This window comes from Heloderma suspectum, chromosome 17 (assembly GCF_057233095.1).
Source record: "Heloderma suspectum isolate Gila_16-S chromosome 17, 16-S_ref, whole genome shotgun sequence".
NCBI classification, from domain to species: Eukaryota; Metazoa; Chordata; class Lepidosauria; order Squamata; family Helodermatidae; genus Heloderma; species Heloderma suspectum.
The window spans coordinates 13,255,128-13,279,824 of NC_139474.1; the positions used below are offsets into that span (position 1 = coordinate 13,255,128).

Consider the following 24,697-nt stretch of genomic DNA (forward strand, 5'->3'; position numbering starts at 1 on the left):
GTTCTCTTAGCTGCTGAAATAAACTCTTGCCACACTCAACAAGGGAGCTTCAGAACATTGAACAGCCTTCCAGTGGGCATGCAATACGATCATAGCATATTTGTGAACTTTGAAAACTCTGCTCTCTCTCTTCCCTGCGCCACCCCCTGCCCTGTTTACTTCCAGGATACCTCAGTCCTCCACCAAGTCCTCAGCATCACCATTCCAGTGCAAGGAACAGGACTCAAGCCTGGCTTTGGAGCGTAAGAAGATGAGGAAGTGCCATCTTCCTTACTGGAGGAAGTACCAAGGGCAGTATGGAAAGAGTAAACTGGTGAAGCTTGTGGCAGGTGTCATCTTTGGGAAGGGCAGCCACGTTCCTGGCTGGAGGAGTTTGAAAGAGCTACATGGCAGGTCTGCTGTAAAGGCCTCTCACAGTTAGCTCAGGCCAAGGACAAAACTCCCCTTTCAGGCAGTGGGATGCACAGAGGCCACTTCCTTATGTCCACACTCCAGTCAGCCTAACACAGCCCATTCCAAATTTTACCAGGTTACAAAAGGGTACAGCTAATCGTCCACCACAGCTGCCCTACAGCAAGATCCATAGCAATCTCAGGCAACCACCTGGACCACAGAAAGCCCATCTCAAATGCACAAGCAACTCCCAGACTCAACACACATAGGCAAAAACAAATTGTCTTTATATATCCAAAATTTATTGAGTCAAATGGCTGAGGCTACAAGGACAGTGTGATAGCCATAATTTAATCCTATTCCATAGGCGGCAACAGCAGCTGAAGCCCTCAAGAGTCGCAGTTGCAGGTCACGTTTTGTTTGTATCAGATTCCATCCATGCTCTTGAGATCTTCAGCGTCTGAGCTGGCAACCGTGCGCGTACCCCCACCCATCTGGGACAAGCATCTGGGTAATTTAATGCTGCTTTCGCCTGAAGGAGCATCCTGCAAACAAAAGCCCGAAAAGTGAGCAGAAGCAGGCTTCAAGGCATCCACACCAGCACATCTTCTAATACCAATTTATTCTGTTTCTAGTGAAAACACAGTAGCTCTTTAAAACATTTCACCTTGACCCCCTTAGTAAGAACCACCTGGAAATGGAGTTACTTCCATCCCCCAACTCAAGAAGCTGTTGTACAAACTACTAAAACTCCAAACTTTTCTATCAGAGGAAAGCATCAGCATGTTTTGTATAAAGCCTCACATAATTGTTACCTAAATTTAGAGCTAAGGAAAATGCATGCTCTGCCTAGGAGCAGATTAAAAACACCACATTTACATATTACAAATTCTTCCTGCTCTATGAAGCTTTAATAGTTCCATCTCTACGGGGGGGGGGGGGGGGTGTTACATAATGCAACAAAGCCTGTGCAATTAAACACTTTATTGCAGCATTTAAGCAGAGGACAAAAAGGCAGAAGAAAAATAAAAGCATTTGTTTAAAGGACAGGTTTTTTTTTAACGGCAAAAGCTCTCCACTTACCTTCTGTCAACCTTGCCTTCCCCCCAGTGGGCTGGCACAGCACAGTTGAGCAGCCGACACACAGAACCACTGTCTGAGCATGACTGAACACAGTGGTGATTTTGTAGCAACCTGGGAGGGTGAAGAAAAACACCAGCTTGGGTGTACTCCATAGGAAAATAAAATATTTCCCAAATATTTACACTATCTAAGTAAACTAGCAAACTTAAACCAGCAAAGAAAGTGCTATGTAACGGGCAGTTGCTAGAACATCTGAACTTGTTTTTCCTGACTTGCTTCCTGTACATCACATACCTGTACGCTAGCACACCTTTCTCATTTCAAACTGTTTTGCTTCAATACAACATCAAACCAAAAATGGATGCTTCTCTTAAAATTTGTGTTAAGGCAATAGTTGAGCCTATTATTTATATCCCAATTTTCTATTTAAAAAATAAAATGTCTTAGAGATTTGTTTTAAAGTAAACCACTACCATTAAAACAAGTAAACAGCAGAAGTCAGATAATCAAAAAGGCAGTTCTAAAACTTTCAGCAATCTTCAGGGTTCACTTCATTGAACAGCATCTCACAGATTTAAAAAGCCCCCTGGACATAAGGTACTTGCCAGCCTCCCAAAGACAGAAGAGGGGAGCCCAGCAAATCTCATGCAGGAGGGTCTCCACAGCCTCTGTGCCATCACCATGAAGCCTCTGCCCGTCATAGCTGCCCGCCTCATTGCATACATGGGCAACGCAGTGAGCTGGCCTCCGAGACCAATCTCGAAAGCTGGACATATTAATGTGGGAGCAACCAGTTTCACAAATAACCCCATCTGCACAGCACTTCCTCCTCTACGGGCCCAAGGCAAAAGGCTTGTCATACCTGTGCAGGTGCCCATTTTCAGCTCATGTAGCTGAGCAAATGGTCAAGTTACAAAACTATCGCCTGCCCGCCTCCCAAAACAGCAACGCAAAGCTGCAATTGAGGCTGAAACTAGCTGAACAGTAAATGTAAGACCACACAGCCAACATGGACTGGTTAGGTAATGTAACCCCTTATCACCAGCAAATATAGAAACTACACAGCATAGAGTTCAGCAGAAAGCACCCCAAAATATGTCTCCTCAACCCAACCAGATCACTCTACCTGGGCATTTCACATCCATGAAATAAGAGTTAGGACTCTGGACTAGGCGCTTCTTCTTATGCTTCCTCTTCTCCTCCTCAGGGGAGGGATGCAGGAGATCCTTTGCGAGCTGCAGGGATGAAGGAAGAGCAGCAGAAACAGGGACTCAGCATAAAGACATCTCACTTCCCTGTCCGCATGTACCTAACTTAGCCCCAAAAGCACTTCCAGCAATCTCTGCACATCTTTACGTGGCCACCAAATTGGCTAGAAAGCATGCACGTAGCTGAGAAGGAGGGCTGTGCCAACCAGAGCAGAGAGAATTAGCGAAGCCATCTTTCTTGTCCTCAACTCCCTTTCCCCCTATACTCTTGGCACAATCTTAGCCCCCATACCCTATGCACATTCTTCCTCCATCTACCCCCACCTCTTATGCATATTGCACGATCCTCAAGAGCAAGGACCTGGCATCTTGTACCTTTAAAATACCATGCATATTGATAGCATCATCATGATAGCATTATTAAAGGGCCTGGCCTCTTGTACTTTTAAAACTCATGCATAATAACGGCATGGTAAAAAGTTAAGTGGGAGCAGTGGTTAGTAAGCAATGAATCCGCAAGTCCGCAATTCAAATTTCGCCTAGCGGCCGAGCCATAAGCTCGCAGTCTCTCCAACCCGGGCAATAACCAGTTTTGACCTGCTTTCCAACCAACCAGGGATGTGAGGATTTAGAGAATTTCCGCAAAGCGGGTTTTGAACTCCCCAGACGAGCTACTAACACAAATGCAAAACAGCTGCAGCCCTACGCACGCTTACTTGGGGGTAATCCCGCTGAACTCAATGGGCCTTATCACCGATCAGGCGTGTGCATGGCACTGACTGCGCAGCCACACTCCAAGGTTGATCTCCGCCACTCTTCCTTTGCTCCCACCCCCCAAACCAAGCTGATATTAACTTGGACATTTATTATCGGAGAGCAAAACCTGCCCGGGGTGGGGGGGCAGCTCTCCCCGCCCTCCTTCTCCCCCCGCCCCGGGGCCGCCATTTTGAGTCTCGCCTCCGACCAGGCGGCATGGGAGAAGGGGGAAAGCAACGCAGCGCTTCCAAGGCGGCCAGGGGCGACCCCCTTCCTGCAGCCGGGGCCCGGACGAGGGAGCGCGGCGAGGAAGGCCTCCCCCGGCGCCCGGACCCAGCAAAGACTCACAGGCATGTTCGCGTGGAGGCAACTACGGCCGAAAAGGAGCCAAACCGGAAAGAGAGGGTACTATATCCGCTCCGGGGTTTCCCACACGGGCGGAAGTCAACGGAGAGGCGGGCTCGTCGTCGTCACCACCATCACACTGGGGCGGGGCTGATGCGCCATGTTGGGAAGGGGGGGGAGGTAGCGCCATGTTGGGAAGGACGTCGCGCGGCGCCACGACGTAAAGGCTGCGTCGACCTGCGCGGGACGCAAGGGGCTGACGTCTTGCGAGGCTGCCCTTTTGGGAAGGGCAGTCGCCTCGCTTTTTGGCCGCCATTTTGAGAGGGCCTTAAACAAAAAACCAAACAAAAACAGCGTGGGGTTAATGAGGGGCAGGACGCTTCTCCCTCCATCCCCGTCGATTTGTTTATTGTTATATGTTATTTATATCCCGCCTTTCCAACAAGGAACTCAGGGTAGCATTCGTGCTTATCCCCCCAACAACCCTGCGAGGTAGGTTAGGCTGCGGGAGAACGTGTGTGGAGTCCAAGGTCAGCCAGTGAGCTTCATGAGGGGAACTGGAACTTGAGCCTGCTTGGTCCCAGTCTGGCTCTCGATGGAGACGTCACCTCCCATCAACCCTCTCCAGCGCGGTGTACTGGCCAGAGTTGGATGAGGCCCAGGGAAGCCTGGGTTCAGGCCCCCACAGAGCGATGAAGCTCACTGGGTGACCCTGGGCCAGGCACTTGCCCTTGGCCTAGCCTACCTCACAGGCTTGTGAGTATAGAGGGGCGGGGGGAACTGGGTGGACTGCCTTGAGCTGCTTGGGCGACAACAGCAAGAGGGCGCTTTGGGTTTGGATGGGGTTTCACTCCCCCTGAAGGCTCAGTGACACCGGTTGAGGGCCCTCCTGAACCCACCTCTTACCTGTGGAGGCGCTGGGTGGCCCCAAACAGCTCTTGCTAATTTAAGGTGGTTCACTGGCGCTGATGAGGCCTCAGCTGCACCCTCTGTAGTCCCAGCTAGATTCCCATAATGCTGTCTAATGCTTCAATGACGGCTCAGAAATTTCACCCTGAACAAAACGCAGCTGAATGAGAATAATAGTCAAAAAGGTCTACATCAGGAGTGGGCAACTGGTGGCCCTCAAGATGTTTTGGTCTGCAACCCCCATCAGCCCTAGCCAGCATAGCCAGTGGTGAGGGCTGGTGGGAGTTGTAGACCAAGACATCTGGAAGGCCACAGGTTGCCCACTCCTGGTCTAGACAGTTGGCTTACATCACACACATCTTGCACCGGTTGCTCTAGCTTCCTATTAGTTTCTGGGCTCAAATTCAGGTGCTGGTATTCATTTTTAAAGCCCTGTATGGTTTCCGACTGGGTTATTTGAAGGATCCCCTACAGCCATATGAACTTACCTTGGCCCTAATATCAGCTCTGGTGGTCCTGCTCTCTGAGTGTTAAGAGGACCTTGTCAGTGGTGGCTCCACATCTCCAAAACTCCCTCTCTCCAGAATGTTGGCCCCCTCTACTGGTTTTCAAACAGCTCCTGGAATCCATCAGGTCTGATACTGATTTTCTGTTTAGCCCAGAGAAGAGACAATTAAGAGGTGATACGATTTGTTGTTGTTTATTCGTTCAGTCGCTTCCGACTCTTCGTGACTTCATGGACCAGCCCACACCAGAGCTTCCTGTCGGCCGTCGCCACCCCCAGCTCCCCCAAGGTCGAGTCTGTCACCTCCAGCATATCATCCATCCATCTAGGTGATACGGTAGCCATCTTCAAATATTTGGAGGGCTGTCACATATTCTGGAAGAAGTTTGTTTTCTGTTGCTCCAGAGTGTAGGACCCAAACCAAATAACAAGAAAGGGGGTTTTAACTCAGCATTAGGAAAATCTTCCTGGATGGGCTGCCTCGGTGGTGCGTTATTATGGTGCTGTCCGTCATTACAGGTTTTTAAGGCACTTCTTATGGATTGCTTTGAAATATTATATGGCAGTGTTTTAATCCCAATTCTTATTCTTGTAAACCACTTTGTGAGGGCTTGGCCCTAAAGGCAGGATCAAAATTACTGAATTAAAAAAATGCATAAATGAACATCTCTGTGCAGGGAGTGAAGTGACATCACTGACATGACATTCTTTATCCTGGCACCGAGAGGCTCATACATAGTCACCCTGGCTAGAAAGAGCTTCAGCTGTTGGGCAGTATAGAATTGTAATAAATGAATAAATACCAATGAGGCCATGGTAGGGTGATGACATCAATGCCCTAATTCTCCATGAAGTCACAAATGCCCATTACAAAATCGGCCCCTACCCTTAGTTTAATTTTATTCATTGATTATATTTATGCCACACTTTTACATTTAGATAATGATGTGGACAGGTTGACGGTGCAATCCTATATATGTCTGCTCAGGAGTAAGCCCCAATGAATTCAATAGGACTTGCTCCCAGGCAAGTGGGTATAAGGGTTTCAGCCTCAATATTTCCGTTTTTAAAAAATAAACTGCAAAGGTGGATGACAACTGATACAATCCAAAAGGTCAGCTCCTGAAGCAGCTTGCTATTCATATCTGTTGGGAAAGCAAAGAGAAGAGGTCAGTCAGTGTTAGTTAAATGAAAGGCAATAATCCAACACACCCAACAAGAGCAAAAATACAGAAGAAAGAATCTCCAGAAGGGTAGCCATCTTTGTAGCAGGAAAAACAACAAAGAGTCTTGTGGCACCCTTAAAAACTAACACTTTTATTTATTCTGGCATAAGGTTTCATGGATACTGTCTGCGTCATCGGATGCATGAAGTGTCATCTTCAAATCGGATGGTCTATATACACATGCAGGGTGTTTGTGTGTGTGTGATAATCACCCTTGCTTACTTCTAAGTAGGCTTGTATAGGATTGCACCATAAGACTGCAATCCTATACATATGTACCGGGGAGTAAGTCCCACAGGGACTCAGTGGGGCTTACTTCTGAGCAGAGATGCATAGGACTTTGCCGTAAGTGGGTTCCCGCCACCCAGTGTGGTAAATTTATGGATCTGTGAGTCCTCACAGGATAGTGGTTTGAGTGTTGGACTAGAACTGGGAAGTGTTGGACTAGAATGTGGGTCCAAATCTCAGCCATGAACCTTACTGGGGCAGACCTTCCTTGCAGGCTTGTTGTGAAAATAAAGTAGGGATGGAGAGAAGAACCATATGCGTTACCTTGGGCTCCTTGGAGTAAAGGCAGAATATAAACGTAATAAAAACATAAATATTCATCTAACCAATTTGTCCATTAAGCACTATAGCCACTGATATCATCATTATCATTACCACCAGTGGCTGCAATGTTTAATGGATTGGTTAGATGAATATTTATTTTTTATAAATAAATAAATTATTATACACTGTCAGCATTCTTAGAGCAGGGTTGGGGTTCCTGTGGCTCTCCAGATGGTGTCGGACTCCAGCCTCCATCATCCGTGACTATTGGCTAACTTGGGCTGATGGGAGTTGGAGTCCGACACCATCTGGAAGCGCCTCAGGTTCCCCTGCCCTGCCTTAAAGAGTCACAGCGGCAAAAATAGATCCCTGCTCCCTAGGAGTTTACAATCTCAGTAGCAGAATCACATGTGTGGTTCCCTCCCAGACTGTTTTTCAACGGCACAATCCTATGCATATTTGGATGAGAAAAGTCCTACAATTCCCAGTATTCCCCAGCCAGCATTCTTGCACTCTTCCTTTTTATTGATTCCTGTTGTTATTTTAAATATTTGATACTGCTGTTTTTGTTAGTTGCACTGTTATATTTCATTGTTTCAAAATTTTATCTTCAAGAGATAAAATTGGCCTAAAAATGTTTTCAGTCAACCAGTTAATTTCTTTATTTCATTTCTGTGATTTGAACCCCATTTTTCTACCAAGAAAATGGCACTCAAGGCAGGCTACAATCATAGGAACAGAAAACAAAGAAAGTTTAAATAAAAACTTGGTTCAAACAATAATACAACAAATACATCAAATTAACAAACACAATTAAAGATGCAACAATAACAAAATAAATCAACACCCAGCCTAACAGATCACCTCACATGCTAAAGGCCTGCTGGAGTAAAAATGTATTTGCCTGCGGGTGGAAGGACAACAGAGAGGGAACCTAGCCTCCTTCAGCAGGGAGTTCTAGAGCTTACGGCCAGCCACCAAGAAGGCCCTCCCTCATGTCCCCACGAAATGTCCGTCTGATGGCAGCGGGACGGACAAAAGAGCCTCCCCTGAAGATCTCAAAACTCGGGCAGGCGTGTATGAATCTATCCACATCTTCTCAGAAGCAAGCTCATTGACTTCAATGGGACTTACTCCTAGGCAAGTGTGTATAGGATTGCAGCCTCAAAGGACCATGGTCACGTCTTGTGTACCGCTTTGAGATTTTATTATATGAAGTGGTATACAAGTATTACTGCTAATAAATAAATCTTGTGGCAAGGAATTCTCGTATGCTAATCTTGCATTATGTGAGTAAAGAAGTAAATGGAGGTAGTCAATACAGCATAAAAAGAAATTAAGCATTTTGACCGCATTCATTAGCCAAACAGGCTCCCAGAGTGGCTTACACAGTTCAGTTGTATAACTGTCCCTGCCCTCAGGTTTACAATCTAGAAGACACGACACAAGAGGAAAAACGAATGGGGCAGGAGGAAGATAGGTGCGCGACCATATCGCCTGCTTCTTCCTAAGGTTGCCTGTCATTGTGTTGTTGTCTTTGAACAGACCAACAAATTGACAGCTGAAGCTTTCCCCAAAGCCTGGAGAAGTTACTGGGAGGGCTTCGCCTGTTGAACTTCTGCCTGTTTTACAGAGGCTCCCTGCCCATTATAAAAAGTTGGCAACCGAAAGCAAGGCCTAGAAGGCCATCCCTCTGACGTGGAGCCACCCCTGTGTGTGTGTGTGCGCGTGCGGTAGGTAGTTATGGTTACTGAGCACCCATTGCAGGGAAAGTACTTCACACATGCTCTACAGCATTCTCTTCTCCCCTTTGCCAGACTTTTCTCCCAGCGAGCTGAAAAAGATGTCCGCCTTGCAAATGAATGAACAGCCCCAGATTTTTCCACATGACCAGGCCATTGAATACCAAGTTCCTCCCAGCCAGGGTTGAGTCAGCTTGGAGAGCAGATTTTTAAGGCCTGCTGGGTTAACCCCTCCCAGCCCAGGAGGGACGGCTTTCCCCCTTGCCTTCCAGCAAACGGGATCAAGGGAGTGGTTTGGGCTGCAGAGAAAAAGAAGGAAGAAGAAGAGGGGGGAAATAGCTGTGGGGGAGGAGTCAGCTCCACCTCTCAAAACTTTTCATCCCGCTAGCTTCAGGTTCTTTCTTCCTTTCCTCTCTTTTTCCCTTCCTTTTTCTCCTCTTCTTTTCCTCCCAGGAAAGGACACCCGGGACAGGATCCGCAAAGGGAAATGGCCAAGTCTTACGATCACCTCTTCAAACTGTTGCTGATCGGAGACAGCGGTGTCGGGAAGACCTGCCTGATCATCCGCTTTGCAGAGGACAACTTTAGTGGCACGTACATCAGCACCATTGGTGAGAGCGCGCCGGCCCTGGGGTGCGGGCATCTGTGTGTGGGAGAGGCCCCTGCTAGGATAGGAGCAGTTGCGCCAACCCCTGGGCATCGCTGTCTTCCAGGCTTCACGCACCCCGTCTCCTCACCCAGCCACCCAGACCCTATATCAGCATTGCAGAAAAGGGCAAGCAACGTGATCAAAACCAACAAAGAGCCTTGGAGCAGCACTTTAAAGACTAATAAATGTATTCTGGCATAAGCTTTCAGGGACTAGTGTCTCACTCCATCAGGAATGGGAAGGACGGAGGGGCTGGAGCAACTCCCCCCGTGAGGAGAGGGTGCAACGTTTGGGGCTGTTTAGCTTGGGGATGAAGGGTGAGTATGGGGAGACAGGAGAGAGGTGTACAAAACGATGCCTGGAGTGGAGGAAGTGGACCGGGAGATGTTTCTCTCCCTCTCTGGTCAGACTAGTGGGGCCATCCCGTGAAGCTAAACGACCGGGAGATTCAAGACAGCTCAAGGGAACAGCTTCTTCATCCAGCCACTCGCGACCTCAAGATGCAGCAGTGGCCACCAACTCGGGCGGCTTTAAACCGGGATTGGAGCAATTCCTGGAGGAGAAGGCTAGCAAAGGCTGCTGTGTGCTACCTCCAGCGTTGGAGGCGGTGTGCCTCTGTGCACCAGTTGTGGAAACCATAACCTGGAGGCTGCTGTCGCACTCCTGTCCTGCTTCTGGGCTTCCCACTGGGGCAGCTGGTGGGCCACTGTGTGAACAGAATGGTGGACTAGATGGACCCTTGGCCTGATCCAGCACGGCTCCTCTTAGGTTCTTGTGCCAGCAGAAGAGGGCATCTCCCTGGGGGCACTGGGATGAGCTTAAAACACCCTATTAGTGGTTCGGGGAGCTGGCTCAAACCCTAGGATGGATCTCAGCATATTTCTCTCCTAGAGCTCGATCCGGAAGTCAGTATTTCTTCTGGATTCATGAAACCAGAGGAAGAGCCTGACCCACACCCAGCCACCCAAATCTGAGTGGGGCTCAGTCTGTGGGCATTGGAGCAGGTACCCACTAGGACGGCCCCCCTAAGAGAGCCGTGGAACTTCAGCTCCTAGACATGTTTAGCTTCTAAGCTTCAAACCGCAACCCCGTCTTTCAAGCCATGTGATCCCAGCACCTACATGAATAACACACACGCACACCACAAACATACTACATACACACACCCCTCCACGCCCTCCAGATGTGGTAGACTGCAACTCCCATCATCCCCATGGTCATGGCTGTGAATGATGGGGGTCGCAGTCCAACACAGCTGGAGGGCACCAGGTTTGGGGAAGGCTGATCTAGTTGTCGAGCCGATCCCAGCGTACGCTGTGTCAATGTGAGAAGCACGGCCGGCGTCAAGGGTAGGTGTGGTCGGGCACCCGCCAAGGGCCCACAGCCCAATGGGGGCCCGCTGACCAGAGCCCCCTGGAGCTGTTCCTCCTCTCCCCCATTGCAACCTGCTTGCCTACCTGCCTCTCGCTCTGGCCCAGACAACGGTGGTGGGGAGAAAGAGGAGCCAGAACAGCTGGTGACATTGGCGGGGGGAAGGGAGGCGCACCGAGGGAGGGGGCCCATTGCGGAGGTCTTGCCCGAGGGCCCTCCAAAACCTGAAGGTGGCGCTGGTGTGGAATTCGCGCTCAGGGGTCGATCCCCTGTCCTGCACACAGAAGGCCCCAGGTTCAATCCCGGCATTTCTGAATACAAACCTGCAACAGGCTCCGCCCCGCCCCGCCCCCCCAAGCCCAGGGAAGACGGGGAGGCTGGATTAAGTTGCAAGTCTGCTGTGCAGTTCATCCGCTGTGTCTGACTGTGGAATCCAGTCTGTGGAATCTAGTCTGTGTGCGTGTGTGCACAGCGATGGGTGTAGAGCCAGGAGTTGCTAGTCATTCCGGATTAATTAAAGCAGAGGAAGAGGACCTGACCGTGCGCCTGTGGAATGACACCATTACTGACTCCCTCTTCCCCCATCCAGGGATTGACTTTAAGATCCGGACAGTGGAAATTGAGGGCAAGAGGATCAAGCTGCAAGTCTGGTACGTGTTTTCGGAACAGCGTCAGCGGGAGCAGCGACAACAAAAATGTAATGGCTCTGCCCCAACGTGCCTACAGTCTATGTTTCGACAGCTGGGAAGTCCACAAGCAAAGGTCCTGCGGGGCTAGGGTAGAGACATGCAAATGCAGTATTCCATACTCAGGGGCAGGGTTGTTCGGTTTGGGATCAGGACAGAGGGGTTAAGCTTCACGGGAAAATTTGGGTTTCTGAGGAGGGGTTTGAAAAAATAGGCTCTTTTGAACTCTGTGAAAGGATCCTGTTAGTTTAAGGGGGTGGGGAAAGAGGGCTAAGTGAATGGTGATGGGCAGGGCAGAGAAGCAGGAGTGTGGAACCGCTTTCAGCCCTAGGGCCAAACTGCATTTTAGAGAAGCTCTTGGGGGCCGCATTCCAGAGGAATTAGTATGCCGGATGGGCTGGACAGAGGTTTTCAAAAGTGTGCATGCTGTGGAGAAACTGGACTCCCTCTCTTCATAATTCTATCACTCGGGCTCATCCAACGGAAATGATTGGTTGTCGATCCAGGAAAACGGCTATTAGCCAGGACAGCAATGTGGAACCTCCTAGGTTAGGGGGAGTCTGTCTCTGAATAGCAGTTGCAAGTGGAGGCTACTGTGGCAAACCGGATGCTAGACTAGTTGGTCTGCTCCAGCCGAGCTCATCTGATGTGTGTATGTTTATCAGGTAAAATATGTGGGGCATAGGAATGGAATGGTTATTGATGGGAAGGGGTTCCAGAGAACGGTCTCCCTTGTGATTTGCGGCTTATTTCTCTTGCAGGGACACGGCTGGCCAGGAACGGTTCAAGACCATCACCACGGCATATTACCGGGGAGCCATGGTATGGAATCTGCCCCCTACCTTGTTCACTTTCCTCTTGGCCAGGATGGAATGTCCTTCTGTGGTTGTTGTGGTGGGAGCGGTGGGATCTCCTTAACCTAGTGAGCAGCCACAAGGGACAAGAGACAACGGGGCCATCAAGAGGAAACTTTGCCAACTGAGGGAGATTTTTCAGTATAAACCAAATGGAGAGAAGCAGCCAGGCAGGGGTATGTGCTTTTGAAATAAAAACATGGATCCAAATTCTTTGATAAGATATGGGCGTCAGGATTCCGCAACCTGAACTTGATTTAAGTCGGGTAGATTTTAATCTCTGTTCAATTGTCGTTTATTTTGTTGCTGGTAAATGGACCCGGCTTCACACAGGTTGGGAAAGTTCTTAGTTTGATATAGCAAAGCTGTCAAACAAACTTACGCGGCTGTCAGAGTTGGAGACATTGTGCCTGCCCTGTCTGAGCATGAAAACATGCCCATTTGTACCCCTAGGCACAGCCCCTGCCATGTTGCACCCGTATAGCACCCTGAGCGATGGGTCTCTCCACTTCATTTCCCCGAGGAGGGCTGCCCCACGGCAGGGGGCAGGTGTATAACTCTGTCCCTCGGCCTACTAATCTCCCCCGGCTTCAGACTGTATGAACTGCACAGCTATGTGCTGGTTAGGGAAGTCTGCCACTTAGTGGATGAAGATGTTACTGCAGACTTCAACCACAGGGACACATTTCAATTAATTAAAATGAATTATATGTTTTAAAAACAAAATAACACCGAGGGGGACACGCCTAAGGTCCCCTTAGCGTACATGCTAGTTTTCAAGTGTCTAGGTGTCACAATCTTGGTGCTATGGTGTTGACAGACGGGCAGACAGACACACAGCCTCTATTATTATTGTAGATAGTTAACGTAAGGCATGGAAAAGGCAGAGTGTGGAATCTCTGCTGGCTGAGCAGGGAATGGAAGTGCTGCCTTCTGATATCTAAAAGCCGCCCCCAGCCTCTTTTGGGGCTGGTCTGATTCCAACCCTTTCCAGCTTTTCTCTGCACGATAAGGACTAGAACCTTGCTTTTCTTATTTAAATAAAAGCAGAAATCATAAAGTTAACAGATGGCCCGTGCTTTGCATATGACAAGAAGTGACCAAAAGAAGCAGACGTAGACAGGCTGTGGTGTGTCTGCCTTCACCACGTGCGTCTCGTAATGTGCAAAATGGCCTCAAATCCCCCAGCACTTGGTGAACTCCAGGTTTGCGGGATGCTGAGTGCCGCTGTGAATATGCCAAACACCCACACCCCAATAGATGCTGGGGTTTACAGTGGGGAAGGCACCTTGTGTGGTAGAACTGGGCAGTTGGTCTCAGATAAGAGGTGTGTGTATGGGGGGGGGGATCTGTCTCCTGAACAAGAGCAAACGCCCCCAGTATTAACACCAAGTTCCATTTATTTATTCATTTATTTATTTAAAATATTTCTTGGCTGCCTTTCAGGGCAGAAGCTCTCCCAAAGCGGCTTACAGCAATAAAATACATAAAAACAGTTAAAATATTAAAAGTTATAAAAACAATAATAACAACAATAAAAGCCAACAATAAAACCAGCAACAATGTTAACAGCGTTAATGGCAACAATGGCAGTCATGTCGTGAGAAGGCCAAGATAAAATAATCTCTTCAAGGCCTTCTTAAACATCTGCAATGACGGAGCATGGCGGACCTCGGATGGCAGCTGGTTCCAAAGGTGTGGGGCCACTGCAGAGAAGGCCCTCTCACGTGTGATCACCCACCTGACCGTTCTCACGGGTGGGCAAATGAGAAAGGCCTCTCTTTCTGATTTTAAAGAGCGGGCAGGCTGATACAGGTCAAGGTGGTCCTTCAAGTAACTTGGTCCCAAACCATTCCTTCCCAGGGGATTATCCTTGTATACGATATCACAGATGAAAAATCCTTTGAGAATATCCAGAATTGGATGAAGAGCATCAAAGAGGTGAGTGAGCAAGAGAAAAATTGTGGAGGGGATGGGTAGGAACGTATGGATTATAGGGTCAGTGGGTGCTTTGTTCCTCCCATCAGCCACCTATGGTAGGCAGGGCAGGAAAGGAAGGTAGAGCAGCGCATCTGGAAGATCTCTGGATGATTTGTAGTCGATCTACAAGGATTTCTGACTCCTGATAGTTTGCCAACAGCAGTGACAAAATGAGCCCCCTCCCGCCCCAAACCCCAGCCTTCAATAATACTGCTGGAATGAAGAAGGCTTGGAGAAACCAGGAATGGATTTTTTTAGTTGGAAAGGTTGTGAACTGGGATGAGTTCTCCTGGTCTGCAAAACAAATTCCTGGGCCCAGAAAGCTTTACTTCCGAGGGCAAATCTTTGGCACCAGGTTTCAGTGGGGGGAGACGCACTCGGGGGCTGCGTTCCAGCAGTGGGCGGGGCCAAAAGAAAAATGAGTGGAGCCCCCAAATACCAGTCTGTTTTTGCTGAAAGCTCTTCCTGACGGTAACCACATCTTCAGTGATGCACGTCAACCTTTCAGAATGGGGGGGGGGGGGAGAAGCCGTGCAAAAGCCAGGAAGCCACGCAATGATGGGCGGTTGAGGGAAAGGGGTATAGCCAGAGGAAGGGGTGAAGCTGCACTCCAGCCTGCTCTCTGACTGGTCTCTCCCTGCCCTGTCCGCAGAATGCTTCTGCCGGTGTGGAGCGCCTTCTGCTGGGGAACAAGTGTGACATGGAAAACAAGCGCAAAGTACCCCGGGATCGAGCAGAAAAGGTACTGGATGCGGATGTGGCGGGAGTGCAGGGGAGGGCAGAGAATATGGGTCGTGCCAGAAAAATATTGTGGTCAGGGAACTGTAGGCTCAATGACGAGTCAAGGGTCTGCCGGGCTGTAGCTCGATGGCACCCATAATGGGAAGCATTTCTTTAACTTCCCATTTAAGGAGGGGTGGGTTTCTTCCTACCCAATTGCTTGAGGTGCTATTTCAGATTTGAGCAAGGTCCAAAGTCCCACTTTTGGATTTTTTAAGTCCTCGTCCTCGTCATCACTGTCATCACCATCGTCGTTATTATGAAATCTACGCATTGATTCCCACTGCAAGAACCAGTCTCAAAGAAACTTATACATACAAATACAGAAATCCATAATTAATATAACAGGGGTGGGGGGGAACTAAAATAAATATAGACCATAATCCCAATACAAATAAACACGAACACCATAAAAACATAATCTAAGAACAGTACAATATGGAGTGTGTTGATGCACAGTACTCAAAAACCTCTCCGCACCTTCCCCACCACTTAGAATGAACACCACAAAAGCAGCCCACAACAATTTGACCATGACTCATGTCAAAATGCCTGGGAAAATAATTCTGTCTTCGCTGGGTGCCAAAAAGATGACCGTGTTGGTGCCAGGCGAGCTACCTTGGGGACAGTGTTCCATAAACATGGGGCTAACCCAGAAAAGGCCCATTCCGGAACTGCCACATTCCCAAAGCGAATATGCTGGTTAAATTGCAGACACCCCAGTGTATTTTCAGAACCTTTGAAGGTTATCTGTATAATCATATATAACCCAGGGGAGGGGAAACTTCCATGCGGAGGGCTGTTGATCCAAGGGAAAAGGTGAGATGAGGTGGGGAGCTCTGGTAGGCAGAGCCCAATCTGATGGTGGTCGAAACCAGAGCCGGACGTGGGCAGAGGCAGGACAAAAAGTGGGCAGAGTACTGCAAGACTGCAGAGCTGGTAGCATGGTCAGTTCAGAAGGGCAGGTGCTCACGACGGTCCCCATAGCCACGCCTCCAAGGAGGGTCCAAAAATGCAGGCAGCTCTGTTGATCCATATGGACAAACCAGTTCTAGCAGTTTCAGCTCCGCAAGGAGCAGCTCAAGCTGATGGGTCTTAATTGCCCATTCAAGACCATCCCAGCACAACATACTTTGCGTTACAACAGGGAATAATATATTGTTCCTGCGAAAATTCACACACACACAGCTACTGTGAGGATTGCAACTAAGCTCAGAGGGAACAGGGAAGTCTGAGGGGGGCGGCAGATGGCATCGGGGTCCCTGCTAATCAAAAAGTTCCAGTGCCTCATCCCTGTTGAGTCCTGGCTCCTGTACATCACTGTGCATAACACACTCTCTGGACCACCCCATCTCTCTCTCTCTCTCTCTCTCTCTCTGCCTGCCACCCCATCTCTTTCTCTCCACCACCCCCCTTTTCCATTTTCCCACCCAGCCTCCTTCTCTCCATTAGGGCTTCCACCACCCCAAATCTCACCACAAGCATTTGTTCCCTGGACTTGTTCCCCTGTAGCCGCCGCACGACCTCCACACATGCACACATGCCCAGCCAAGCACACACTTCTGAAGAGGAAGAGGAAGCCATTCCCAGGCAGACGGCCCAGAGAGAAAGAGCGAGCCTGCAGGCAGGTGGTGCTGAGTGCCGTACGAAATCAGGCTGAGGGCCACAGGGGTTCCCCTCCCTGTCTGTCTGTCTGTCTGTCTGTCTATCTATTAAAACATTTCAATCCCGCCCTATATCATTAAGATCTCAGGGCGGCGTACAGGTAAAATCAATTTAAACAGTATAAAACAATGAATAATGTAAACACCTAAAAACATATTAAACTATTAAACAAGCTAATGTCAGTTAAAATCTAAAACAATAAAACAGTTAAAAAATGTGCTAAGGAATGCATTTAGCCCTCAAAGGCTTTGGTAAAAAGCCATGTTTTTACTTGGCCTGAAACGAGACCAGTGTCTGCGGCAATCTGGCCTCCAAGGGGAGGGCATTCCACAACCGGGGTGCCACAGCAGAGAAGGCCCTCTCCCACATCCCACCATAGTGTATGTCTCACACTGGTGGACACAGAGGAGGGCCCCTCCAACAGATCTCAGTTCTTGGGTAGGCATATAGAGGGAGAGGCGCTCCCTCAAATATTGAGGTCCCAAGCTGCTTAGGGCTTTAAATGTCATCACCAAAACCTTGAATTCTGACCGAAAGCATATTGGCAGCCAGCGCAATTCCTTTCAAAAAAGGTGTTCTATGGTTTTTATGAGGTGTTCCGGTCAGCAGTCCAGCTGCTGCATTTTGCACTAGCTGCAACTTCCGAGTCGTCTTCAAGGGCAGTCCCACGTAAAGTGCATTGCAGTAGTCTAATTGGGAAGTCACCAGTGTGTGCACTACTGTGGCTAGTTTATCCCTGCATATATTCCTGCATATCCCTGTATATACTCATAGCAAAATCCTTCTCCTTGCCTGGATCCTAAGATAGCCCAAAGAGCACCATCCATGCACAAGAGGGAGGTACCAGCAGGCGTGGGGGAAGCCTTGAGAGCTGGAGACGTACAAAAATGTCTTTGGCGCAGACACAACTTGCTGCTCCTGTTGCTGTTTTCCACCGTTCAGTTTTAGGGCTGAATTCCATATCAGAGAAGCTCTCGGGGGCCGCATTCCAGTGGTGGGCGGGGCTGAAGGCAAATGGGGTGGGGCCAAAAAACACTGGCACATTTTAGCTTGAAGCTCGTACTGCCAGTCATAGAGGCATTTCAGCCTTTTAGAATTGGGAGGTGGGGGGGAACTGCACAAAGCTGGGAAGCCACCAAATGATTGGTGGTTGGGTTAAGGAGGCGTGGCCAAATAGTCAATTAGCTCCACCCCCTGAGATCCACCCCATATTGCCCCCGGCTCCTCCTCCAAACCAGCATGCTGTGCCTGGCTCTGCCCTAGCCGCTATTTTGCACCGGGCTCTGGTTGGGGGGTCCTTGGGATTCTCCCCCCAAAATGTACATACCTCCAGCCGGCCTGAAGCCCCCCGTGCCCATGGTAGGAGGCCGGAGGAGCCTGGGCTTGGAAGCTGGTTTGCCAAGAGAGAGGATGGTTTTCTTTTGTATTCAAGTTTCTGCTTCCTCTCCCAACAGCTGTCCAAGGAGCACGGGATCCGTTTCTTTGAGACGAGCGCCAAATCCAGCTTGAACGTGGAGGAGGTGAGTGGGGCAGCCTCCCCCAACCAGATGGCCTCCCGAGGGGTTGGACTACAACTCCCAGCATCCCCCAGCCAGCATGGGTGTACACTTGGCTGCAGTTCAAGGGGTTCACACGGACAGACAAGGAACGGAGCTGATGGGATAGAATTGTGCCACTTACCCTCATGAGATTTGGGGACGGTAGCTGGTGTCTTTAACATTTTTTTTAAAGGCTTAGACATGTTCATGAGGAATGAAAGGTTCGTAGGTGCCAAAATGTCAGGTAAACAGAACCTCCATGTTCAAGGGCAGTGTGCCTCCAACCTCCATGCTTAGAACCTCCATGTTCAAGGGCAGTGTGCTTCAAAATACCCCATCCTGGGGATAGGACAAATGACAGAGAAAGTGAGCTTCCTGGGAAAGAGGGTACTGACCTAGATGGACTAGCAGGGCCCTTTTTATGCACACAGCCACAATCATTAGGAACGGAGCCTCCAACATGGTTCACATGTAACGCTCACCCATGGTTTATTTAACCCAGAGTTTGTTGCCCTACCCAAGGTTTGTCTGGCAGATGACTGAACAAACTGTGGTTTGTTTTCTCATTCCCTGGGTTGTTTCTTTCCCTCCTCCTTCGCCTGCTTCTTCCCTGTTTCCCAAATGCCTTTGCAGAGGTGTAGTACTTGGTATGTAGAGTGGCTGGGTTTTTTTTACTGCTCTTGCCCACTGCCTCTGTAGCCTGGTGAAACAACCCATGAACAGCCCACAGTTCTGGGTTCACACATCATGACAACCCATGGTTTAAACAACCCAGAGTTCACAACCCAACAACAAACCATGGGTTCTCCTTCTGGGTTGTTCATGGTTAACAAACCATGGTTTATTAGCACAGACATGCTCACACATCACAACAACCCAGAATTCAACAACCCATTTAAACCATGGGTTAGCATCACGTGCAAACCAGTTCAGAGGCAGGCTATCTCTGGCTGCATTGGCATATAACACTAAGCCATGGTATGCGTTAACCATGGTTTGTGGCTTTAGCCATCAGTTGCCTTGGCTTGTTGGAAACAACCATGGCTTGTTTCCCCAATTTCTAGGGTGTTTTTTTTCCTCCCCTGCCTGTATTGCCAGCCTTCAGAGTGGTTTAATTTTCAAGCTGCTCTTGTCTCAGGGCAAACAACAGCACAAACAAGCCAAGGATAAACCATGGTTCTGAGTTCAGACATCATGACAAGCCATGGTTGAAACAAGCCAGGCTTTGTACAGTAAACTATAGCTTCTGTTCATGGTTTACATGGGGATGAATTCTGACCCACCGACAAGCCAGGTTTCAACAAGCCACGCCAGGGCTAGGTTGTGTGCAAATCAGGACACTGGAAACAGACGACAGGAGAGAGCTTTGGTCTGATCCAGCAGGGCGCTCAGTTCTCAGTGGGATTCAGGTTGCTTTGCCAAAGGTCTGAACTGAGCACTTGCGGAGGGCTTCTTGCAATTAGTCCGAGAGCCACCGGTTGCCCAACCCCCTGCCTTTGCTTGGAGGGGAATTATTTTCTCTGCACCTCAGTTCTCCCTCTGTTAAATGGAGATAGTGTTCTACCTCACAGGGATGTTGTGAAGGTCATAAAGCACTAAATCAATAATGCATGTAATGAAAGCAATGCCTAACCCTCCCTGCTCCTTTTCCCCCCCAGGCCTTCAGCACTTTGGCCCGGGACATCCTTCTGAAATCAAGCAAGAAATCAGTGAGTACTGGATGAGTGAGGAGAGGAGTGGAGGGAGCCCCCACGATGGTTCAGAGTTAAGCCAGCCAGCTTTAGGAACAAGGACAGGGCCAAAGGGAGGATAAAGAATCTGAGATGTGACCTTCTCCCTAGAGGAGAACCAGAATCCACTCTGAAATGGAAACAGACTATAAGACGAAATACACTGTGAAGAGGCAAGTGGGCTTTCTTTTTTTAAAAAAATAAAAAAATAATAATTTCACAGTAGCATCTTTTCATTCCGGACGCTGGAATGAGAAACGAGGCGATCCGGACAGAAATACCTGTTATGTCCAAGATGATACAGATGACCACGTTCAGTGACAGGCCTCAAAACCGGCCTCCAAATTTTGAATTTTTGCACAAAATCCTTTTAAATCTCAAGGAGTTCCCCCTGCCCCCCTCTGGATTTTCAACACTTTTGCTCCACTCCGAGTGTTCTGCAAAACTGTCATCTGTTTTTGCTCAGACGGGGATTGTTTGCCTCAAATGGAGGCGCAGTCCCTGATGAAATGCAGTGTCCCTCTTTTTGTGGAGCTGAGATGGAGACCCTTGGAGCACATTGGCATAGTGTTAAATCTAGAAGTGCGGGCGCTCATCATGTCCGTCCCCATAGCCAAACCCCCAAGGAGAGTCCAAGCACTCAGGCAGCCATGTTGAGCCACACCAACCAAACAGTTCTAGCTGTTTTCATCTCCACCAGCAGCAGGACTTTTGGTAAAGCAAATGGGTCACGATTGCCCATTCAAGACCAAGCCACCCCAAAACATGTTGCATAACAACAGGACAGTATAGCGTTGGTGGAAAAATCCATTTCCCTACAGCAACTGCGAGGATTGCAGCTCAGGTCAGAGGAACAGAGAATCTCGAGGGGGCGGCAGATGTCCTCCACGTCCCTGCTAATGAAATAGGTCTGGGGCTGCGTCCCTGCAAACCGTTCCCACGACATCACTTTCTGGGCTTAATTGGACCTCATTTCCACTTCTGATTTTTTTTTCGCTGCGCTCTCCTCTAGCCATATTTCCTTCCTCTTTTTCAGGCACAGCACACCAAGGGACCTTTGGACCCGAAAGGATCGCAGAAAAGCAGCAGTAAATGTTCCGTGGTGTAATTAGTGGCTGGCTCGTTTAGAAGCGGCCCGTTGGCACTCTGCCACCACAGAGGCCTGGGCACCATCCTCCCCTTCACTCCAAAATGGCTCCGTTTTCTTTCATGGAGACTCGCAAACCCTTTCGGGCCGGACCCCGGGGGCTGACGGCAGATGGAGGCCGGGACCTCCCCCTCTCTCCTTCTGGATCCCATGCTCCTTCAGCTGAGGAATCCCGACAGATCTGGAGTGGGGATCGCAAGAAAGGGATGGGGATATACTAGAATGCACCGGGCCAGCCCTGAACCCCAGGCATTCCTGAATCCCAGGAATTTCGAAGGGCATGACCGAATCTTGACCGTCTGTTCCTTGATCCAGCCTGTCTGTTGGGAGAACGTTTTCACACACTACCATGCGACTCTGTGCCGTATTACTCATAGGAAGGGCTCTGACTGGCTCCCGGATCCCAGGGGAAAAGAGGGTCTCTCCGGGCTATAGTTCTGAGGAACCCTTGAACTGGGCACGCAGAGTTCCCCCCACGAAAGATCAGTCCACACACATGTGCCTCTGCCTTTTAGTTTCCTTTTTGTAATCCTTTGAACAGTATTAAATATTGCAGTGACATCTCTGGGCTGAAAACAGTCATGTCTGCTGTGGGGGGCGGGCAGAGGGGATGCCAGCACTGTGTGGCTTTAAAAAGGGGGCGGTTGGAAGGGGCCTCTTGGACTGTCCCTGTAACAAATTGCTGGTGGTCCATTCTGTGCATGGCAGCCTTCCTCAACCTGGTGCAGTCCAGATGGTTTGCACTACAGCTCCCCGCATGCCTGAGCATTGGCTATTCCAGCTGGGGCGGATGGAAGTTGAAGTCCAAGGCATCTGGAACAGGGCTGTTGTTAGGCACTGAAAAGATTCTCCAGTTTTGTTTCATGAATGTTTTCGTAAACTGGTTGATATTGCTTACGATTATTTGATCATGAGTGGGGACTTTAATGAGGTCTTAGACCCACTGCTGGATAGGAGTAGGCCTGCCCCTGAAAGCCAAACCGCCACGAGATTTACACTCCAGGCTTACATGGTCAAATTCGGTTTGATTGATGCTTGGAGCATTTTGCATCCTGGCGGGAGAGAGGAGGCCTTTGTTTCCCCTCTTCATCATAATTGCTTTAGATTACATTGTTTTTTGCTTTCTACATCTTTGCTACATCAAAACGATGTGTGTAAGATTGGTGCACTGGCTTTCAGATACGCTTGGGCTTCCTGGTCCGGGGCACCTTCATGTTTCTCTTCTTCATGACCGAAATCTGCAAAGGCTACTTTATGCCTATATATACACATTTAGAAATAATTACAAGGGTTTGTTTAAATTTCACAGGAGGCAACGCCTCTGCACCATCTCACGTAAAATAAATGAAGTGAATTTGCACCCGGGCCCAGATCACCTCAAGCCAATGGGGAAAGTTTTCTTCTACACTTAATTGCTGTGCAGGGGAAGATTTGGGGGGGGGGGGGTGAGTTGCAGCATGTGGGAGGGGAGAGTTAAACCTCCCTCCCCAGTGCCAATCCCCCTTGAAAACTGAGTCTTGCATGGCAGTTGAGGGAAAAAAAAAACCTTTAGTGGCACCAGTAGGCCCTCAGGGCTCTCGGGAAGAGATTCGGGTCATATGGGCCCAGGTTTATCAATGCTCCAGATTTGGAGGCCGCCAGGTTTGGGAAGGCCGTGTGTATGGTATGCCCCAGGCAGCTTGTCCTATTCCAGTGATCTCCCTCTTCAGTCTTCCCCTCCTAGGGCTTTTCTACACAGGGCTGTTAATCCGCTGTAATCTACTTTTGGTCTCATCGCAGAACTGAGATCTGAGCACTACACAAAGAGCATTTTCTTCCCTGCTTTTCCACTACATAACCACAAGGTGGCACTGTGGTATAGCAGAGTAGTGCAAATCCACAAGTGGGAAAAGCGTGTTCTTTTGCTTTCACAAATAATACTGCATTTTCCCTGCTCTAAAAAAACTCAACGGAAGTGCTCTTTAAAAAGGAAGCAAAACCAGAGGGTCACAGTGTTGTCTAAAGAACTCATAAACAACTGTAAGTAGGAAATGATGAGCATACAATAAATGTCTCATGTAGAAAAGCTCCTAGTCCCCCTCCTTTGGGCATTGCATTTTTGGTGGAATATATCCTGTGTACTAATAGCAAACTCATTTTCCTCATCCCAATCCTTATGTAGCCAAAATGGCACCACCCACCCTCAAGAAAAGAGGTATGAGCAAGCTCGGAAGAACATCAAGGTTCGCAGAAGTACAAAAAAAGCATTAGGGAAAATTAAAACCATAAATGATGGGTGGAGACCCCAGAAACAGCTCAGTGGGGAATGAGCATGCTCAATGCACATGGAATGGTGACGGTCCCTTGGGGCGAAGGACAGAAAATGGGGATTGTTGGAATAGAATGGGGCAGTCTTTGCCAGCCTTGCCCTCCAGATGTGTGGCTGACAATATCCCCAAATGTGTGGGCATGGTGGGTTTGTAATCCATCATACCTGGAGGACAATAGATTGGTACAGGATGGGATAGAGTAACCTGGAAAAGGGAACAGCTGGCACACGCTACGCTTCAAGATTTTGTTGTGTGCGTATATGTATGTATGTATATATGCATGTGTGTTTCTGTGTGTCTATATATTCCAGGGGTGCACAACCTTTTTGACATAACTGAGGGCCATAACTGGTACCCAATGGGAAGCTGAGGGGGCACACATCTGTTTGGACATGTACACACATGCATACACGCTCTTCCCACACAATGTGCACACAGAGAGACAGGGGTTTCCCTTTCCAGGTGGGATTTCCCTTTCCAGGTGGGATTTCCCTTTCCAGGTGGGATTTCCAGGAGTTTCCCTCGCCAGGTGGAATGTCTCTTGCTATAGCTCGTGGGAGTGCTAACAAGGGAAACCCTGCCCATATCTTTGGGTGGGGTCCCCAGGGCTCCACTCTGGAGTGGCTAAGGCAGCTTGCAGGCCATCAGTTGTGCACCCCTGAGACCCCCCCCCCCCCACACACACACTTCCATGCCTCCTTTCAGGCAAAGCCTCCCAGGGCACCTTCCAGAAGATCATTAACTTCCCGCACATCACAGGCTATTATGTTCCCAAATGATTGACAGGACAATGCGCTTGCCATGCTTCCAGGTCAGGCCCCCAAAGCAGCTTTCTTGCCTCTGTGTCTGTCCATCAATATCATTTATATGCTGCACCGGAGGACAGCTGGAACTGAATGCGGATGGGAGCTAGTTTAAGCCTTCTTTGGGAGAGGCAGAATGAAGGCCTGGCGGTGGAAAGTGGTCACAGCAACATCTCTGAAGTGGCATGCGCATCCCTTCCAAAGGTGTGGGGGTTTTTGTTTGTTTTTACATCTCTTGAATTGGGGGCCGGGGGGAAGAGAGGAGGGAATGTTTTCCTGTGGAGGAATTTCCAAAAATCCACCCTGAAATGTCAGTTTGAGGCTCTAGGCTCAGATTAAACTCTGCTCTGTATTGTAAACTTTCTTTCATAGGAAAATCAAAGGGGATTTTTAAAAAGTGGCGCATAGCCTCCGAAATCAGAGGCGGATATCCTCCATCGCTGAGAACTGGTCTTCCTTTCTGCCA

The 24,697-nt window shown here is 49.1% G+C and overlaps 3 protein-coding genes across 10 annotated transcripts in view; 2 read left to right on the top strand and 1 right to left on the bottom strand.

Moving 5' to 3' along the window:
• NUP210L (nucleoporin 210 like) overlaps positions 1-1,332 on the top strand; it is a 45,824-nt gene extending 44,492 nt beyond the window's left edge. Inside the window, exon 40 of the mRNA XM_084824259.1 lies at positions 166-1,332. Within this exon, the coding sequence (XP_084680385.1) occupies positions 166-254 (89 nt within the window). The 3' untranslated portion in view covers positions 255-1,332. The remainder of the gene's footprint in view (positions 1-165) is intronic.
• On the bottom strand, positions 674-3,824 carry RPS27 (ribosomal protein S27). The gene is made up of 4 exons (XM_084824284.1): positions 3,789-3,824; positions 2,603-2,711; positions 1,477-1,587; positions 674-938 (listed from the first exon to the last, which is right to left on the bottom strand). The coding sequence occupies exons 1-4, from the start codon at positions 3,792-3,794 to the stop codon at positions 910-912; spliced, it is 255 nt and encodes an 84-aa protein (XP_084680410.1). The 5' UTR covers positions 3,795-3,824; the 3' UTR covers positions 674-909.
• Positions 2,828-23,499, top strand: RAB13 (RAB13, member RAS oncogene family). Of its 8 annotated transcripts, XM_084824281.1 has the most exons (11): positions 3,877-4,541; positions 5,407-5,528; positions 8,399-8,710; positions 9,173-9,330; positions 11,329-11,389; positions 12,187-12,247; positions 14,143-14,220; positions 14,912-15,001; positions 18,159-18,224; positions 19,901-19,951; positions 21,009-23,499. In XM_084824281.1, the coding sequence occupies exons 4-11, from the start codon at positions 9,207-9,209 to the stop codon at positions 21,078-21,080; spliced, it is 603 nt and encodes a 200-aa protein (XP_084680407.1). In that variant the 5' UTR covers positions 3,877-4,541; positions 5,407-5,528; positions 8,399-8,710; positions 9,173-9,206; the 3' UTR covers positions 21,081-23,499. The 8 variants fall into 8 exon arrangements, with proteins under 8 accessions (XP_084680402.1, XP_084680407.1, XP_084680406.1 ...); XM_084824276.1 differs by lacking the exons at positions 3,877-4,541; positions 8,399-8,710 and adding an exon at positions 2,828-3,845; XM_084824280.1 differs by lacking the exon at positions 8,399-8,710 and having other exon boundaries at positions 5,407-5,536.
• The last annotated feature ends 1,198 nt before the right edge of the window (positions 23,500-24,697 follow it).

Coding starts and splice junctions, on each gene's coding strand:
- RAB13 (XM_084824276.1), top strand. CDS start 3,657: ATGGGAGAAGGGGGAAAGCAACGCAGCGCTTCCAAGGCGGCCAGGGGC. Junction 9,331..11,328: donor CACGTACATCAGCACCATTG/GTGAGAGCGCGC, acceptor TCCCCCATCCAG/GGATTGACTTTAAGATCCGG. Junction 18,225..19,900: donor CCAGCTTGAACGTGGAGGAG/GTGAGTGGGGCA, acceptor TTTCCCCCCCAG/GCCTTCAGCACTTTGGCCCG.
- RPS27 (XM_084824284.1), bottom strand. Junction 1,588..2,602: donor CATGGATGTGAAATGCCCAG/GTAGAGTGATCT, acceptor TCACCCTCCCAG/GTTGCTACAAAATCACCACT. Junction 939..1,476: donor GAAGGCAAGGTTGACAGAAG/GTAAGTGGAGAG, acceptor TTTTGTTTGCAG/GATGCTCCTTCAGGCGAAAG.